General features: G+C 60.8%; 1 protein-coding gene across 3 annotated transcripts; it reads left to right on the top strand.

Moving 5' to 3' along the window:
- Positions 1-10: 10 nt before the first annotated feature.
- ABCD1 (ATP binding cassette subfamily D member 1) lies at positions 11-17,807 on the top strand. Of its 3 annotated transcripts, XM_033850030.2 has the most exons (10): positions 103-1,433; positions 4,220-4,400; positions 9,310-9,452; positions 9,543-9,711; positions 10,229-10,323; positions 13,135-13,280; positions 13,724-13,869; positions 16,062-16,146; positions 16,467-16,592; positions 16,692-17,807. In XM_033850030.2, the coding sequence occupies exons 1-10, from the start codon at positions 525-527 to the stop codon at positions 16,897-16,899; spliced, it is 2,208 nt and encodes a 735-aa protein (XP_033705921.1). In that variant the 5' UTR covers positions 103-524; the 3' UTR covers positions 16,900-17,807. The 3 variants fall into 3 exon arrangements, 2 of the variants coding, with proteins under 2 accessions (XP_073654924.1, XP_033705921.1); XR_004524577.2 differs by lacking the exon at positions 16,692-17,807 and having other exon boundaries at positions 11-1,433; positions 13,741-13,869; XM_073798823.1 differs by lacking the exons at positions 10,229-10,323; positions 13,135-13,280; positions 13,724-13,869 and having other exon boundaries at positions 95-1,433.
- The last annotated feature ends 840 nt before the right edge of the window (positions 17,808-18,647 follow it).

The raw sequence follows: 18,647 nt of genomic DNA, 5'->3' as shown, positions 1-18,647 counted from the left end.
GGAGGGGGCGGGGCCCAACCGTGGGGCGAGAACGGGGTGGGGCGCCCCGCGCCCTGGCTCCGCCTCCCACCCCTCCTCCGCCTCCTCCCCTTCCCCCGAGTTCCCCCTGGGGAAGAGTGGGTGGGTAGGTGGGGATTCCCGGCGGGTGGCGGAGTCACAGTCCCTTCAGCCAGGCTGCGGAGCGGACGGACGCGCCCGGTGCCCCGGGGGAGGAGGAGGTGGAGAGGAAAAGACGCCCTCTCTGCCCGAGACCTCTGGAGGCTCTGACCCCAGGGGCCAGGGGACTGACAAGTTCCTCCACCTCGGCTGCCTGAAGAGGCCGCGACCCTGGAGGCCCCTGAGCCCACCGCACCAGGGGGCCCAGCACCACCCGGGTGGCCTAAAGCGACAGTATCTGGGACCACTGCGAGGTTTCCAGTTGCCTAGACAACGAGCCTGGGGTCAGAGCCTCCACCCTTCCAGCCACCTGCCTCCTCTGCTGCCTCAGGCACCAGTCCCAGACCCGTGAGTCCAGCCCAGGTGACATGACGGTGCTCTCGACCCCCCGGCCCTCGCGGGTGACCACGCTGAAGCGCACAGCTGTGGTCCTGGCCCTCACGGCCTATGGAGCCCACAAAATCTACCCCCTGGTGCGGCAGTGCCTGGCTCCGGCCAGGGGCCCTCAGACGCCGGCTGGGGAGTCCGCGCAGGAAGCTTCCGGGGCCACGGTGGGCGCAGCGGCCAAGGCCGGTGTCAACCGGGTGTTCTTCCAGCGACTCCTGTGGCTCCTGCGGCTGCTCTTCCCCAGGATCCTGTGCCGGGAGACGGGGCTGCTGGCGCTGCACTCAGCCGCCCTGGTGAGCCGGACTTTCCTGTCGGTGTATGTGGCCCGCCTGGACGGCCGGCTGGCCCGCTGCATCGTGCGCAAGGACCCCCGGGCCTTCGGCTGGCAGCTCCTGCAGTGGCTCCTCATCGCGCTCCCCGCCACTTTCGTCAACAGTGCCATCCGCTACCTAGAGGGCCGACTGGCCCTGGCGTTCCGCAGCCGGCTGGTGGCCCACGCCTACAGCCTCTACTTCTCCCAGCAGACCTACTACCGGGTCAGCAACATGGACGGGCGGCTCCGCAACCCGGACCAGTCCCTGACGGAGGATGTGGTGGCCTTTGCCGCCTCCGTGGCCCACCTCTACTCCAACCTGACCAAGCCGCTCCTGGACGTGGCTGTGACCACCTATACCCTGGTTCGAGTGGCCCGCTCCCGCGGGGCCGGCACAGCCTGGCCCTCGGCCATCGCTGGCCTTGTGGTGTTCCTCACGGCCAACGTGCTGCAAGCCTTCTCGCCCAAGTTCGGGGAGCTGGTGGCAGAGGAGGCGCGGCGGAAGGGGGAGCTGCGCTACATGCACTCCCGGGTGGTGGCCAACTCGGAGGAGATTGCCTTCTATGGGGGCCACGAGGTGGGGCAGCTTGGGGCACCGGAAAGCGTGTAGCTGGGGGCTCAGGGGCCGGAGAGCCAGGGCTGCCTATGGCTGATGCCAGAGGTGTGGGCCAACCAGGGCCTTGGGCAGCTCAGATGGCACAGTAATGAAGAGGCAGGAAGGCTGGGTGGGGACTGCCCTGGGCCACTTCTGCTTCTTCTCCGCCTCACTTGTCTTGGCCTTAGGGCTGTGGACCCTAGCGATTTGAGGCTAGAGTTCCCTGGTTGCCCCATTCTTCTAGCCAACAGAGAGGAGGCTCCTGCCATCTGGGGACGTGGCCTTATGCCCGGGCCCCCAGACCCTTTGAAGGCTGGCCTCTGGCCCAGCTGGCCGGCTGGGCAGGCGGGCAGTATGGGCATGACTCAGCCCAAGCGGAGGTTAACGAGCAGCGCGCAGCGTGCCGGCCGCAGCGGTGGTGGAGCTCAGCGCTCCAGGTCAAGGCTTCCCCCATCTGGAGCCCGAAGGCCCGCCTGGCTGTGGGCTTGGCCGCCTCTCCGAGGCCCCGGCCCAGGATGCTGGGCCCAGGCCGCCACTGCGGCAGGACGCACTTCCTGCCTGCCCGGCGGCCACCCTGCCCCCAGCGTGGCCGCCCTTCCGCCTGGGTCCCAGTCGTGCAGCTTCCCGGCAGGCCGGGTCGGGGGGCCGGGCCAGCTACGGCCAGCCTAGGAAAGGTTACTCCAGGCCAATGCTCCCTTTATCTCGCCTCGGCCCCTCCCCTTCCTCGCGCCTGGGGTTGCGGCTGCCTCTGGCTAGGCTCTCTGCAACTCTGGTTTCAGTTCCCAGTGTTTCTCGGGGGAGGGGCACAATGGCATCCATCTCGTGAAGGCCCATGTGTCGTCCCCGGGTCAGGTGGCCTTGTGCCCCAGACCTTGTCTCACTGGCTGCGCATCACACCAGGCAGATAGGCAGGCTTGTCTCTGATTTTTAAAAAGGGTTTATTCCCGAGCAGATAGGGGGCATCCCGGGCATGGGCTGGGCTCCAGATTGGAGAAAAAGTGCCTGGTCTGCAGCTGCAACCCCCTCTCCTCCTCTCCTGTCCTCTGGGCCGCAGGGCCTTGGCAGGCAGCCGTGGCCTTGGGTGAGGCACTTGGCACGTTCCCCGTAGCTACATTGTCAGCTCCTGCCAGCTCCCAGCACGAGCCTGGATTGCCCGGGTGCTCATTTCAGGAACAGGAGATGGGCTTGAGGCAAAGCCACTGAGCGGTGCTGCAGACCTGGGTGGTGGGGGGTAGAAGAGAGATCACTGGCTCCTTGAAGGACTTCCTCTGGGCTAGCTTCAGCAAATCGCATGCTCACCGGGAGGATTCACCGGCCAGGGCGGGAGGGACCTTGTGAGCGTCCACAGCCTGTCTGTTAGGGCCTCAGCCAAAGGTCTGAAAGCAGTGTGGAGTGATGGGCCTTCACGGGTGGGTTGATTGCCCTTACTGTATAGGCAGGTGGCTCACCCCAGTCCCATAGGCAGACGTCCCCATGCCCAGACTCAGATCAACAGGCTAGGGCGGAGGTGACTGGCTGGAGGGCAGACAGCAGGGTATTCTGCTGTTGCTGGGATCTCGAGGAGGCTTATTTAGACACGCACATACAAACACACAACCTCTTATTGGCTTGTGCCTAGGTAGACCTTTCTTCATAAGTGGAAGCATGAAGCATCGTTTACAAGAATTTGGTCCTCCTAATGGCTCAGCCAATGTGATCCAAATTCCATACCTCTTGCTACCTCCAGGCTGGGTGAGCTGGGGCAGGTCACTTTGCCTATCTGGGCTGCAATGGACATGAGAATACACACACAGTGGGACATGGTGAGAATCAAATGGAGAGTCAGCTGTGAAACCACTTGGCGGAGGAAACGGTTCCAGGCTGGGCAGCTGTTGTCGGTCAGGGGTGGGAAGGCGGGGCTCGGGCATGTGCCCCCGCCCCCACAAGAAATCTATGCCCCAGTGGCCACCTTGCTGTGACTGCTTCCTGACCACTCCAGCCCCCCCGCCCGTCTACCTGCTGCTATCACAGGGAGCCTCTTTCTCTCCCACTCCCTCTCCTCCTCTCTCTTCTCCAGGCCCTGCATAGGTCCCTCTCCTGAGATGGCAGGTAGTGGCCAGTGCAGGAGGGGGAGGGCAGGGGAGGCCCACTCTCTGCTGAGCGGGTGGGCCAGAGTCCTCAGCTGGCTTGGGCATGGGGCTGTCCACTGAGGGCGATGCCTGCATGAGCTGGCTTGGGAGTGTGCCCTGCAGGTTCTGGTGGGAGAATGCAGTGCAAGTGTGTCACCCAGAGGAACTGTGGGAAAGTAGAGGGAGGTGGGGCCTAAGCAGGTAGAGGTTATTGAACCAAGTTCTTCAAAACCAACAACCGCCTTTTGCTTTCCTGTGCTGTCCTTCGCTTAGTTCAGGGTAGCCCCCCAGCAGTTGCCCAAAGAAACAGGCAAGGTGGCTGCCCTCAGCCCATGTCGAGAAGCTGTCCAGGGCAAAGAGGGGTGTGGTGAGCACTCCAACTGAAGAGGCAACGGAAAGGGGATGAGCGTGGGCCTCGGGAGGTGGGGGGGTGAGCCCCTTCACTGCCGCTGTACCCCAATGCTGTGATGTCCATCCCATACCTCCCCCGAGTTTGAGACCTGTCCCCTGTAAACGTGGCCCGGTCCTAACCCCCGGCTCTCAGCCTTGTCGTGCTCATCATACAGCATGGCCTGTGTGAGCGACACTTGGGGACTCTCGCTGTCCCCGCTGTGGGACTGACCGCCAGGCCTCTGGGTCTCCGGTGCCCGATCCCTGCAGGTGGAGCTGGCCCTGCTGCAGCACTCCTACCAGGACCTGGCTTCGCAGATCAACCTCATTCTGCTGGAACGCCTGTGGTACGTCATGCTGGAGCAGTTCCTCATGAAGTACGTGTGGAGCGCCTCGGGACTGCTCATGGTGGCAGTCCCCATCATCACCGCCACCGGACACGCGGAGTCAGGTGAGTGGGGGCCTGTCCTCCTGCACCGCTGGGCTAGGCTTGGGGGGCCCCAGTGCTCAGCCGGCCCACCTGACTTTTCTACTTCTGGGGTCAGGGGGCACCCGGCAGGTCACACTCTCCCGGAGCTCCTCGCTGCCTGCCACCCTGTGTGCGGCTCCCCTTTACAGCATCTCATGCTTCTTGGTCCCACTTGGCCAGGCCCAGGGACTGCAAGTGAGGAACAGCCTTCACCAGGCGCGTGCACCCTTGCGCATCTGGCCCTGCCCTCGGCTCATCTTGGAAGCGGGAGGGTGGGGAAGTCCGTCGAGGGAGCCCCTTCCTGGCTTGGGCTTTGGCTTTCCCACCCACGCCTACAATAGCTCTTGCAGGTTGTCGAGGGCAGAGCCCCCTTCCCCAAGGCCTTGGGGGGACTGGGAAGGATTCGCATTTTGTTCCTCTACTGGTTTGCAAGGAATTCATTCTGTTTGCAGTCTTTTCATGGTTGCCCTTCGAAGGTTAACGTGCTCACTTGAGAACAGTCTGGGTTAATCAGTAGCTCCTCCTCCTCTGGGCCCTTACTCAGAACACGTGGGCTGGAGGGCCAGCCCGCCTGACGTGCTGATGTCCCCAGCAACGGGTTTGCCGTTGCTTTATCCGGTTGGTGCGTGTTCAGATTCACCTGTGAGTTTCTGCTTTCTTGGCTTCCCAGCCCTTCCCCGCGGCCCAGTGACCCTCCTTCAGACAGCCGTCCTTCAGAAGTCCTTACTGTGACGCTTTCATCATGGAGCTTCGAGATGATTTTCTTGTCTGAAAATGTCTTTATTTTATCCTCCCCCTACCCCCGAACTGAAGTTCAGTTGGGTGAGGGAGTTGAGACGGACGGTGGGTTTCTCTCAGCCCATTGACAACATCCCGTTGCCTCCGTTGGAAAATCTGTTACCAGCTTAACTGCTCTCAGCAGCCTGCGTGGTCTCCCTGGTTAGACTTTTCTCTTTTTCTGCAGTCTCTTTAGGAAGCGTTTGCCTGTGTGTTTCTGTCTATTCTGCTTGAGACTTGTTGTATGGCCGTTGAATACTCAGATTGTTCCATCGTTCTGGAAAGTTCTCAGCTGTTACCTTTTCAAATATTGCCTCTCTCATTCTTTTTACTCTTTCCTTCTGGAACTCTCACGATGTGTTGGGCTTCTCACTCCTTTGTGACTGTCCGTCTCTCTTCACTTTTCCCCATCTAGCACTGTCTATGCTGAGTTCTGGGAGTTTTCCTCAGATTTTCCTGCTCACACATTTGCTAGTTTTCTCTTCGGCTGCATCTAATTTGAATTTTCTTTTTTTTTTGGCCACACTGCGCGGCATGAGGGATCTTAGCTCCCCGACCAGGGATCGAACCCGTGCCCCCTGCATTGGAAGCACAGAGCCTTAACTACTGAACCGCCAGGGAAGTCCCTAATTTGAATTGTTTTTTATTTCAATGGCTATTTCTGTAAAGTTCTGCCGGCGGCCATATTAATCATGCTCGTTCCATGGTTTCTGAGCAGCTATTCGGTTGTCTGAATTCTTGGGGGTCTAAGCCAGCTTCATCTTCCGTCTGCCGGTCTTCTTTGCTCGTGGTCGTTGTGGGTTCTGCAGCCTAACTGGAGGGTAGGATTCCCCTGCGCACATTTGCTTTAGTTTTAGCCAAGCGGCTGCCCAGTAATGAACCAGTTAGAGGCCACTTTCATGTTAACTTCTCTGCTTGGGGGAGGAGGGGTCCCCGCACTTGCAGGTGATATTAATTTGCAGCCCAGACACATAATTACAAATTCTTAGAGGAGACCTTTTGGTCCTTGCACCTAGAGCCCTACCTTCTCCGTCTCTGGGGATGTCACAGGAGCACCTGGCTACTGGCTTCTCTTCTCACTCCTGGGAATTTCCCTTGCTTTCCTGCAAGCACAGCTCTGATTTAAAAGGTGCTGCATTTTATGCAGTTTGGTAGTAAGAGGGTTTTCAGATCTGTGTAAAGAGGGAGAGCCTGAAGTGCGTGTCTCAGAACCAGAAGTCTCTCTGATTCTCTCCCTATTGGTGTCTCTCCCTTGGGGCTTCCGTACCCTCAGCTGTCTGTCCCTCTCTGGGTGACCCCCAAGAGGAAAGATCTAATTGAGGGGGTAGTTGCTTCCACCAATGGACCTACACTAAGGGTGGCCTTGATTTAGGCCAGGAGCATGGGAACGGACCCAGGAGGAAACCCAGCCGTGGTTTCTGTGAGTAAGTGCCTGTGGCCGCTTCCCTCTGAAGCTGGCACAGGGCACAGCTCAGCCTGTCTAGTCCCCGAGGCCTCTCCCTCCTCTGAAGGCCTAGGACTTTTTGGCGCCTCTGCTGTGTCGGGCTCTGTCCCCACCCTCATGGCCCTTATAGCCAGTCACCTGTGAACACGTGGACCGCTCCCATCCCCCTGGCTCACTCCGCTTGTCTCACTGGCCTGCTTCCGCCTCAGGCCCTTTGCTCCTCCTGGCTCTGCCAGGAATGCTCTTTCCTCTGCCACCCCGTGGCCCCTCCCTCCCTCTATGGGAGCTTTGCTCACAGGCACCCTCTAGGTGAGCCCACCGCCCCGCCTTTCTCTCCCCCTCCCCTGCCTCGCTGCTGTTCAAAGTGCTGAACAGCCGTCTACTCCACGTCTGCGGCTGCCTTATAGAGGCTCTGCCACTTTAAACTCAAGGAGGCCAGAGGTTTGTCTGTTTTGTCCCTGCTGTGTCCCCAGTAACTGGAGACTGAGAGCGCTGGGAACCGGGTGAGGAGGCCAGCGATTATCCACAGGGAAAGATACCTTTGCCTTTCTGGCCTGCCGGCATGGCGTCCTGGCCGGGAAGAGCTGTCAGGTGTCTGGCTCTGGGGTACTCATCTTAGCCCCCAAGGCGCCGAGGAAAGCTGCAGAGGGTTATGCTGTCTCCAGGGAGGGGCCCACTGTTGCCAGGGCCCCCGCGCAGACCCTTTCCCTTTGTGCGCAGTCCCTTTCCAGCTCTCAGGATGTCCGGGGAGGAGGGTTTGTGTCCCCCCTGCCTAGGGACCTTAGACTGTCAGAATCACCACTGCCCTCCCCCGCCCAGTTCCCTGGACTCCTGGTGCTCTAGCCAGCTGTCTGGCCGTATCCACCCCACACTGCACCTGCCCTGACCTGACTCCCTGGCCCTTCCCAGCCCACCCCCACCATCACATCCTTGAGGCTCCAACCTCAGATCCATTTATGCCCCTGGATAGAGTTAGCCCTCAGAGTTGGCCTCCCCCTTGCTCCCCATCACCATTTCCAGAACATTCCTTGTGTAAAAACCTTGCCCCTCTAGGGGGTCCAACGGTCAAGGGAGTCAAGACCATTGACAAGAAAGGGTTGAAGTGAGTGACCACGGGGTCTCAACTGAGACAGAAAGGAACAAAGCAAGTCAAGACAGGAGCAGGCTCTCAGGGAGAAATAGTAGCATTGAGGACGGCCACAGAATACGGCAGCAAGGGGAGAGATGAGGGCGACACGGGGTAGACCGGAGGTCTGAAAGGGGATATTCCTGTTTGAGAGGCTCGGGAGGGGCTGCCGTTGTAGTACAGGACACAACATCTGCGTTACTGAGACATAATTAACGTACCATACAATTCGGCCTTTTTAATGGGTACAATTCAGTGGTTTTTGATGTAGTCACAAAGTTGTGCAACCATCACCACTATCTAAGTCTAGAACATTGTCACCACCCCAGCAAGAAAGCCCAGACCCACTAGTGGTCACTTCCCACCCCACCTGGCAGTGGTCGCTGGCAGCCCCCAGCGACCACTAATCTGCCTGTTGCTATGGGTTTGCGTCTTCCGGACAGTTCACATAAATGGAATCACACAATATGTGGCCTTGTGTATCTGGCTTCTTTTACTTAGCATCATGTTTTTACGTTTCATCCACGCTTTAGGATTAATCAGTACTTTATTCCTTCTTATGGCTGGATAACGTTCCATTGTGTGTACATAGCTTCCACGTCGTGTTTATCCACTCATCCATCGGTAGACGTTTGGGTTGTTTCCATCTTTCGGCTCTTAGGAATAACTGCTACACATACTCATTTATCATTTTTTGTGTGGACCTCCGTCTTCACTCTTGGATATATGTACACCTAGGAGTGGAATTGCTGGGTCATTTGGTAACCCTCTGTTTAACATTTGGACGAACTGCCAAACTTGTCTTCCGCAGCAGCTGCGCATCGTTCATCGCCACCAGCGGTGTCTCATGGCGCCAGCTGCTCCGCTTCCTCACCAGCACTTTTACTGTCTTTTCAGCTGTAGCCACATCCTGGTGAGTGTGAAGTGGTGTCTCATTGCAGTTTTGATTTTGTATTTCGCTGGTGACCAATAAGCATCTTTTCGTACGCTTCTTGGCCATTTGTATATCTTGCAGAGGAAATGTTTATTCAGGTCCTTTGCGCATTGATTAATTGAGTCGCTTGTCTCTTCATTGTTGAATTGAAAAAGTTCTTTATGTATTCTGGGACCTGGGACCTGGGCCCTTAGCAGATATATGATCTGCAGATATTTTCTTCCAGTCTGTAGGTTGTGTTTTCACCTTCTGGATGACTTACTTTGGTGCCCCAAACTTTTTACTTTTGTCGAAGCTCCCTTACCTGTTTTGCTTTTGTCACTTGTGCTCTCTGGTGTCGTATTTAAGGAGCCACACCTAATCCCAGGGCACGAAGGTTTACCCCTGCTTTCTTCGAAGAGTTGTGTGGTCTTAGCTCTTCCGTGCAGGCCGCTGCGGTGCTGCACTCTGAGTGAGTTTCTGTGTGTGGTGTGCGGTAGGGGTCCTTCTTCTGCATGTGGATGCCCGGTTGTCCGAGCACCATTGGCTGGACCGACTTGCTCTCTCCCCCAGTGGGTCAGTTATGATTTTCCACTGTCCTCGCCACTCCCCACCCCACTGTGCTCCGCAGACTCGGAGGTGGCGAAGAAGGCGGCCCTGGAGGCGAGGGAGGAGGAGCTGGTGAGCGAGCGCACGGAAGCTTTCACTATCGCCCGCAACCTCCTCACGGCTGCCGCGGACGCCATCGAGCGGGTCATGGTGTCCTACAAGGAGGTAACCCCCCGCCCAGCCCCCGCCCCTACCATCTCCCCTCCCTCTCCGCCCCCACTGGCGGGGGCTGAGCCACGGTCGCCCTCCCTGCAGGTGACAGAGTTGGCTGGCTACACAGCCCGGGTCCACGAGATGTTCCAGGTATTTGAAGACGTCCAGCACTGCCGTTTCAAGAGGCCCGGGGAGCCAGAGGACACTCAGGCAGGGTCCGGGGCCGTGGTGAGGTCTGGTGTCCGTGTGGAGGGGTCCCTGCAGATCCGAGGTAAGGGAGCCCTCCCCAAAGAGGCCGCCCTGGTCCCGGCCCTCCCACAGCAGGCTGCCCGGCGCCCCACGGAGGGCTTCCTGGGCACGTTGCGGCCCCCACAGCCCTCCCTCTCAGAGCGGCCACCGCTGGCCACCGTGCTCACGTGCCCAGTCCCTTCCAGGTGCCCCGGTCAGGGTTTCCCTTTGCGAGAGAGGGGGGCGCAGCTCCAGTAGGGGCTGGGGCGCTGGGGAAGAGGCCCCAGGCGTCGCAGCCGCCTTTCAGGTGGTGTGGCGTTGAGGGGCTGCAGGGGCGGACGCTACGCTTGGGCTCCAGAGGCCAGGGAACCGGCTTTGCCCCTCCGCCGCCCAGAGCACAGCAAGGGGGCTGTAGTCAGCTGGTGGGCAGCCGCACTGTATTCCCAAGGGCCCCTGGGCCACACAGTGGCGTGCCGTCACGGGTGGGGGTCCATGGCGCCCAGCGGCAGGTGGCAGGAGAGCTCTGCTCCCTCTCTCCCTTCCTCACGTTCTCTCTCCAGGCCAAGTGGTGGATGTGGAGCGGGGGATCGTGTGTGAGAACATCCCCATCGTCACGCCCACGGGGGAGGTAGTGGTGGCCAGCCTCAACATCAGGGTAGGTCGAAGGGCGGAGGGGAGCCCCAACCTGGCAGCACGGGCAGGGCCGAGCCCAGCTCTGGGGCCCGGGGCCTGGCCTTCTGCACCCACCTCAGCCCTCAGCATCCAGCCTGGCCAGCCTGCCCGCACTGCCAGTAGCCATTGACCCCAGGTCTATGTGGCAGGCAGGCTAAGCTCAAGGTGAAAGACCAGCGTGTCTCTGACTGACTGTTAGTTCTGGGGCAGTGGAGTCAGAGCTGATTAAGAGGGCTGGGCTGGAGTCACCCAAAGGTTCCTGGCCCTATCACTGGCAGCACCCCACGCCCGCCCCTATCCCTGAGTAGCCCAGGACTTGGGGACTCTGGTCCAATTCCAGCTGTGATGAAAGAGATTCTCTTCCACTGACCCGGGCTTGAGGTCCCACGGATTTGCTGTGAGAGGCCCCCAGGGCGGGTGTGTGCCGGCTGCAGCCTGGCCCACTGGGAGGGCTCTCAGCCATTACGCAAGCTGTCTGTGGAGAGGATGCCCTGGGGGCAGACATCCACCAGTGACCTGTGTCCCCAGCCGGAGCTTTGGACAGGGTCAGGGAGTGATAGAGTGAAGGGGAGTCCTGGGTGCAGTAGTCATTCATTCATTCATTCATTCATTCAACTAATGTTCCCTGAGCTCCAGGCTGGACACTGTAAACCCCAGGTAAATCAGGGGAACCCCAAAGCGTTACAGAGATCCCGGATTTGGGACTTCCCTGGTGGTCCAGCGGTTAAGACTCCACGCTTTCACTGCCAAAGGGTGCAGGTTTGATCCCTGGTCAGGGAACTAAGATCCCACATGCCGCCCAGTGTGGCCAAATTAAACTTTAATAAAAAAGAGAAAAGATCCATGGTTAGATGGCTGTCCCGGGTGCAGCGAGGGCCACAGGAAAGGTAGAGTAGAGGTCTGCATCCCTGGGGGAGTAGAGGTCACATGAAGCCTCACCCAGGGCAGGGACGAGGAGCCAGGGGCTTCGGGCCCAGGTCCTGCAGGGGCCACGCGTGCCCTGCTGAGGAGCCAGGGCAGCGGAAGCCACGGCCAGGCAGGGAATAGGCAGGAAGGGCCAGTGCCTAGAGCACCTTTCCTTGATCTGCTGAGAGGGGGCCTGAGAGCCAGCTGGAGGCTGGACGCAGGCCAGTGGTGTGATCCCCGTCACCCCGGGCAGTAGTCACCCTTGGGGTGTGGGGCTGCCACTGACGGCCGGTTCCTGCAGGGTGAATGGCTTCCAGGCAGGCCCAGTGGAAGCCCAGCTGGGCAAAGCTCAGAGGCCATGGTGAGCAGGGGCGTGGCTGGTTAGGGAGCAAGGTCAGGCGAGGAACGCGTGACCAGGGGCTGAGCAAGAGCTCTGTCCTGGCAGAGCCGCTGGTGGAGCTGGGCTCCGGGGCTGGGAGATGTTGGGGGCGGTCAGAGAGATGCACGGAAGGAGACAAGGGAGGCAGCCGTGGAGCTGGCTGGGGCCACGCAGCTCCCCCGGAGCCAGACACACAGAGGAGCCGGGCCCTGACCGACCAACCCTCCCACATTTGCACGGAGGTAGGCCTGGGCCCTGCCCAGGGGAGTTTACAGTCTAACGAAGGAGGAACAGCAAACGAGGGGCTCAGCCAACAGAAGTTCACATCAGGGTGTCTAGGCCTCTCCCGGCTTCTGGTGTTTTGCCTTCATCTTTTTTTTTTTTTCTGGGCCGCGTTGGGTCTCTGTTGCTGCGCGTGGGCTTTTCTCTAGTTGCTGCGAGCGGGGGCTACTCTTCGTTGCCGTGCGTGGGCTTCTCATTGCGGTGGCTTCTCTTGTTGTGGAGCACCAACGCTAGGCGTGCGGGCTCAGCAGTTACGGTACTTGGGCTCAGTAGTTGTGGCGCGCGGGCTTAGTTGCTCCGCGGCATGTGGCATCTTCCCCGACCAGAGCTCGAAACCCTGTTCCCTTCATTGGCAGGCGGACTCTTAACCACTGCGCCACCAGGGAAGCCCCTGCCTCCATCTTCACTTGGCATTCTCCCTGTGCACGTGTCTCTGTGTCCAAATGTCTCCTGTTTATAAGGACACCAGGTCACACTGGATTAGGGGCCCACCTCACTCCTTATCTAAATTTCATTATATCCGCAAAGACTCTATTTCCAAGTAAGGCCACATTCTGAGGTCCTGGGAGTTAGGACTCGAACACAGGACTCTTTGAGGGGACACGGCTCAACCCATGGCACTGACCGAGATAAACCAGATGGATGTGCGTATCCGCCACACTCTGGGGTCTCACGAGGACTGCACTGGCTGGAAGGCCCTTAGTGTTGCTGTGATGTCACACATGGCGGGGGGCAGCGGAAGCTGTACCCCGCGTGTCTTGACTCCGTGCCTCATGCTCTCCCCCACCCCGAGGATGGCGGGCTCCCTGCCATCTGCATGCTCCCCACCTGCTCGGGCGGCCTTTTTCCTATAGCAGGTGTTTCCAGAACACCAGTGGACATGATGTAATCGGCTCATGGCGGGCCTCAGGCGCTTGGCGCTTGGCTTCCAGGTGAAGCGGGCTGCAGCTGCCATTGACCTTCTGGGGCGCGCACCCGTTTGCTGGACTGTGGCAGGACAGGCCCTCCTCCTGCTGGCCCCCTGCTCTCTGGGGACAAGGCAGTGCCTGAAACAGGCAGCCGGTTAGGGCTCCGGATACCAGAGCTCACCCTCGGGGCCCTGCCATTCCTCACCAAGAGATGGAGGATGGCATGTGCTGGGTGCGGGGGCCTCTCCGAGGCTGTCAGGCAGGCCGTGGGTAAGGGGAGGGAGGCCCGGGCCGGCTTCCACGGCTGCTGCCTCTACAGGTGGAAGAAGGCATGCACCTGCTCATCACGGGCCCCAACGGCTGCGGCAAGAGCTCTCTGTTCCGTATCCTGGGCGGTCTCTGGCCCACCTATGGTGGCGTGCTCTACAAGCCCCCACCCCAGCGCATGTTCTACGTCCCCCAGAGGTGAGCGGTGGGGTGCTGGGGCCACCGGCGGCTGGGCGGGGGTGGGGGAAGAGGGAGAGAGCCAGGGTCCCCAGGTCCGCCCCCACCCCTTCTGACCTGCGGAACCTGACGTCCCGGAGATGGCAGGGCCTGAGGCCTGGGCAGAGGACGGCAAGGTGCTGCCACCCCGCCCCGCCCGCCCAACAGCTTCACAGCTGGGGGTGCGTGTGCATGCGTGAGTGCGTGTGGGCGAGTACCTGCATGTGTGCCGTGATGCGTGTGTGCAGCCTGAGCGTGCGTGCGTGTGTGAGTGGGTGGGCGCGGCACGCTGTGCGGCAGTGTCTGCGGCCTTCCGGTCAGCCCCCCTCGGGCAGGCAGGGCCCGTGCGGAGCCTGCTCGGGAGCAGGGCATCGGCAGGGAAGCCGGGCCGCCCTTCCCTCGGCGGACACGTGGCTCTCCCGCAGACCCTACATGTCTGTAGGCTCCTTGCGCGACCAAGTGATCTACCCAGACTCTGTGGAGGACATGCGAAGGAAGGGCTTTTCAGAGCAGCACCTGGAAGCCATTCTGGACATCGTGCACCTGCACCACATCCTGCAGCGGGAAGGAGGTAGGGGAAGGGGCATCCCGCTCATCAGTGCCATACGGGACGCCGTCGATCGATCGTCCTTTGTCCCAAGACTCAGCTGGGGAACCTGCTGCTGCCCCTGCCCGTGCCTCTCTCCTGGCCCCCGAGGGATAGTCCCCGAGGGACTGCCCCAGCCAACGTTCGCGAGTCCGAAGTGCTACGTGGCCTGGGGAGCCCCCCCTCCCCGGGGAGGACCGACAGGAAGCGCGCGGCCCCAGACCGCCCGAGTGCACTGCACTCGGGAAGGGAGCCAGGCCTGGCGGGGGCCATCCGACGGGGCACCCTCTCCAGGCTCTGGGCTCTGTGGCAGGCAGGGCCTCTTGGGCCAGGCAGGGAAGGAACAGGTCAGTTATGCATTTCAGCGAGAGGGCAGAGCACGGGTGTGGGCAGGGCAGCCTGGAGCGTGCGGAGCAGAGGTGGAGGGGACGCCTGCCCACCCACGTGTCTGGCTCGAGCCTGGGAGGTGTGTCTCCTGGGAAGAGACCGCAGGAGGGAGGGACAGGCCGATGGCCAGAGAACGCATCGCCTGGGGACTTCTCAGCTTGGTCTTTAATTGCCCATCGTGCCCAGAGGGGCGGAAGAGGAGAGTGCGGCCCAGCTGCCAGAGTTTGGATTTTTATACTGAAAGCTGAGTGGCAGAGGTCCGAGCCCTGCCTAGGCTACCAAGGGGCAGCTTGACCTTGAGCAAAACCTGACCTCTTGAGATGCTTTCCACCTGTAGAAGGGGCCAGGTACCAGTCTCAACCTCAGTGCCGGCAGTAAATGAAAGAGCGCCTTTCAGGACCCGTGGGGGCTCTGCAGGACATGGCGGGTGACTCGTGAGAGTCCCTCCCAGGTGTCGTCACCTGGGCAGAAAGGGGGCCACGGGCAGTGGATTCAGTGGGGCTGTTCCTCCCGGGCCTGCCCTGGTCGCCACGGTCCCTGCAAAGCTTCATCCCCAGCTTCCCCCTGGCCTGGTCGGGCCTCTTTCGCTCGCCCTGGGAGTGTACCCCTCCTCCTGGGCTGCACACACCCCTGAGTGCCTGGGGCCCCTGAGGCCGAGCCCCACTCCACAAAGGCGCCCAGGTCACTCTGCTATATGTGGCTTCCTTTCCCAAGGTCACCTCACGGTCCAAGGTGGCTGCTGCGGCATCACATCGTATCCCAGGCCATAGGATGGAGAAAGTGGCAGGGGCGGGGTTGGGGTGCAAATCATAGAGGGATTTAAAGAAAGTTCCTTTAAAGAAAGTTCCAGAAGCTGCCACGTGTGTTAACACACTTATACCCCATTGGCCAGAATTCAGTCCTGTGGTTAAACCTCTCATCAAAGCAAGCTGGGGGATTTTGTCTCTTTTGTGTGTGGCCACGTGCCCTGCCAAAACCTCTAGTTTTCTGGAAAGGCAGTGGAGGGAGCAGGCGAGGAGGCGTTTCTGATGAATCGCCCACTCGCCTCCTGAGATGCACAGGCCTGGCGCTTGTGGGTGAGAAGCCTTCTGGAGAGCCCATCGCAGCCATCCTTGGGGCTCTGCCATGACTGTTTGATGCCCACTGGCACCCCATTAGCACCCCGTTAGGTCCTGTGTGAGTTCGCTGGCGCCACAGACTGGGTGGGGCAAACGACAGAGACGTGTCGTCTCCCAGTTGTGCAGGCCGGGAGGCCAAGATCCAGGGCTGTGGGCAGGGGCAGTTCCTTCTGGGGACCGTGAGGGAGGGTCTGTTCCAGGCCTCTCTCCTGGGCTTGTAGTTGCCGTCCGCTCCTTGTGTCTTCACGCCGTCACTCCTCTGTGCGTGTCTGCGTCTCCAAATGTCCCCTTTTTATAAGGACACCAGTCCCATCGGATGAGGACCCACCCCCGTGACCTCACTTTAACTCGATCACCTCTGTAAAGACCCTGTCTCCAAATGCAGTGGCATTCTCACGTCCTGCGGGTGAGGACTCCCATGTGTCTTTTCTTGGAGGGGATGTAATTCTGCTCCCAACTCCTTTGAACTATTCCGGTGTCCCCACAGTCGGACAGGTACCCAGAGCACACGTCCCCAGCGGACAGCCTTTCTCCGAGTCACGTGCGCTGCTGTGTTCCGCTATTGTTGGTGGCCCGGCCCCTCCCACCACAGCCACTGCGCCTGGGCCCGGGCCCTCTGCCCGTGCTGCCCGGCCCTTGTTGAACTGAACAGCGACCTTTGTCTCCTGCCAGGTTGGGAGGCCGTGTGTGACTGGAAGGACGTTCTGTCCGGGGGCGAGAAGCAGAGAGTTGGCATGGCCCGCATGTTCTACCACAGGTGAGCCACTCTGTCCTGAGTGGTTGGGCTCCCTCGGGCACTGGAGGTCCTCCAAGCCAGCGGCAGAGACAAGGGTGCTGCCTGAGTGCTCCCAGGAGCCTGCTCGGCATCTGTGCTCCCTGGGAGCCCCTTAAACGGGGAGGGCAGCGCCACCAGGAGGCCTTGCCCTGCCCCCCAGGGCCCAGCAGGGATGGGATCGAAAGGACATGGGGTCAGCACGCAGATCAGGCTTCCCGCCCCCACTGGGAGCTGGGGCCGGCCCGGGCTGTTGGGGCTGTTGGAGGGTCCACAGGCTCACCCACTCAGCCCCCACCCCCAAGGCCCAAGTACGCCCTCCTGGATGAATGTACCAGTGCCGTGAGCATCGACGTGGAAGGCAAGATCTTCCAGGCGGCCAAGGATGCAGGCATTGCCCTGCTCTCCATCACCCACCGACCCTCCCTGTGGTAGGTGCCCTCACTTCTGGCGAGCGACGCGCCCGTGGCTTTGCAGCTGGGGAGGGGGCGGTGCTGCCAAACAGCCTCCCTCTCCCTCTCCTGGGACAGGAAGTACCACACACACCTACTACAGTTCGACGGGGAGGGTGGCTGGAAGTTCGAGAAGCTGGACTCGGCCGCCCGCCTGAGCCTGACCGAGGAGAAACAGCGGCTTGAGCAGCAGCTGGCGGGCATCCCCAAGATGCAGCGGCGCCTCCAGGAGCTCTGCGAGATCCTGGGCCAAGGCCCTGGAGTCCTCCAGGCCGCTGCCACCTGACACACGGCCCTGGCTCTTAGCCCTTGGCCCACGCCCCACACCAAGCCCTCGGATCACGTGAAGGAAACGGAGCGCCTGCCCACCAAGCCTTCCCCCCCACCGCCCCGCTGCAGGCCCACCCTGCATGCTTTGCCGTCCTCCCAGGCCTCCCAGAGGACAGCCAGCGAAACCCGTGCCCACTTCCCAGCCCCACCAGACTGGGACCTGGGCAAGTAGAAGGGGAGAGGGGCCAGAGGCGCGGCCCCGCTCACAGCGCCAGCCTGTGCCCAGGAGCCTTGGTGTTTGCGGCGCAGCGCCTCCTAAGTCTGGAGTCCCCCCATTCCCTCCTCTGCGGTCCCTTGGAGACACCACAGACGGTCCATCTCTCTATTGCCATCATCCCAGTGGCCCGCCAAGGCTCCCGTCCCCCGGAACACCCTCACTGCCATAAAGACGGCCAAGTGGGCCCCGCGATGAGGCAGGGCCCGTCATCTGTGCCCCTTCTCCCCACCAGTCATCCCAAAGAGCCTTCGGGAGAAAGAACTGCACAACGTTTCCTACCGAGCAATGACGAGAATGTAGTCCCTGTCCGCCTCCGTCCCCAGCCCTCCCTCCTTCAAGCTAATTTATTGGATTCCCCTTTGCAGCCCTCTGTATCGTCAACATGAGCACCCTGCTAGCGGGAGAGGTGGCCTGGGCCGCCAGCCAGCCCGCTACCCCACCGGCCTACACTGCCAACCGCCAGGGCGTGGGTGGGGGCGGGGACGCTGGGGCTGCCAGTTCAGTGCCAAAGAGGGGTCAGTGGGGAAGCTGTCTCTGCAAAGACTGCCCCCACCCGAGGGGGAGACCCCGCCACCGCGCCGCCGTGTGCCTTTCGGGTCGGGGAACCTCCCTCAGTTCCTCAGTAAAAACCTCCTGTGGAAAGTGCAGTCCTGCCTCCCAGCGTCTTTGTCCGTCGGGGCTTGGGGGAGAGGCGGGACGGGCAGCAGTGGCCTGCGTCGGGGGGAGGAGCCTTGATCCCACCCCCAGGCGAAGATGCTGCCCTGCGCGTCCTCCGGCAGACACAGCCGTGGGCAGGCGGCATCAGCAACATCTCTCGAAAAGGATGGCTGAGCCGGAAGGGGACTCTGGACCCAGCCCGACCTTGTGCCAGGGTGGAGAGGAGAGGACCGAGGTCCAGTCCACCCGTGACGAGCTCCAAGAGAGATGCTGAGAGAAAACCAGTGAGCTGCCAAATGGGCTGGCAGGGTACACGGAGGAGGAAGAGTCCCGAGCCAGCCAGGCAAGGAGCAGTGGGGACACAGTGCTTCCAGACCTCCTAGGAGGGGGAACGCTTGTGCCGAGGCCCAGGGGTAAATCAGGAGCAAGATGCAGGGGGCAGGGAGGGGCCTCACTTCCAGAGCCTGGCCTTCAGAAGCAGCGAGAAGCCACTGAAGGGTTTTCAGCAGGATGGAAACAACATGGGATTCACGCTTAAAGGAGGCTGCGTGGAGGGTTGCTTGGAGGGAGGCACGAGCACTGCACTTGGCTCACACACTGCTGCTGGGACACAGGTGGGGCAGCCATCGTGGGGAGCAGTGTGGCAGGTCCTGGAAAGCTAGGCAGAGTTCCCGTGTGACCCAGCACTTCCACTCGGAGATGTGGACCCAAGAGAATGGAAAATAGATGTTCAATCAAAACCTTATACATGGGGCTTCCCTGGTGGCGCAGTGGTTAAGAATCCGCCTGCCAATGCAGGGGCCACGGGTTCGAGCCCTGGTCCGGGAAGA

Source organism: Tursiops truncatus, chromosome X, assembly GCF_011762595.2.
Source record: "Tursiops truncatus isolate mTurTru1 chromosome X, mTurTru1.mat.Y, whole genome shotgun sequence".
In the NCBI taxonomy this organism is placed as follows: Eukaryota; Metazoa; Chordata; class Mammalia; order Artiodactyla; family Delphinidae; genus Tursiops; species Tursiops truncatus.
The sequence above is the reverse complement of the archived record's forward strand: the minus strand, read 5'-3'. Positions and strand labels throughout refer to the sequence as shown.

What these genes read in the sequence shown, in the direction of transcription:
- ABCD1 (XM_033850030.2), top strand. Translation starts at nt 525, where the DNA reads ATGACGGTGCTCTCGACCCCCCGGCCCTCGCGGGTGACCACGCTGAAG. An exon ending in CCTTCTATGGGGGCCACGAG is followed by an intron (nt 1,434 to 4,219) that starts GTGGGGCAGCTT and finishes CGATCCCTGCAG; the next exon opens with GTGGAGCTGGCCCTGCTGCA. An exon ending in GCCCGCATGTTCTACCACAG is followed by an intron (nt 16,147 to 16,466) that starts GTGAGCCACTCT and finishes CCCACCCCCAAG; the next exon opens with GCCCAAGTACGCCCTCCTGG.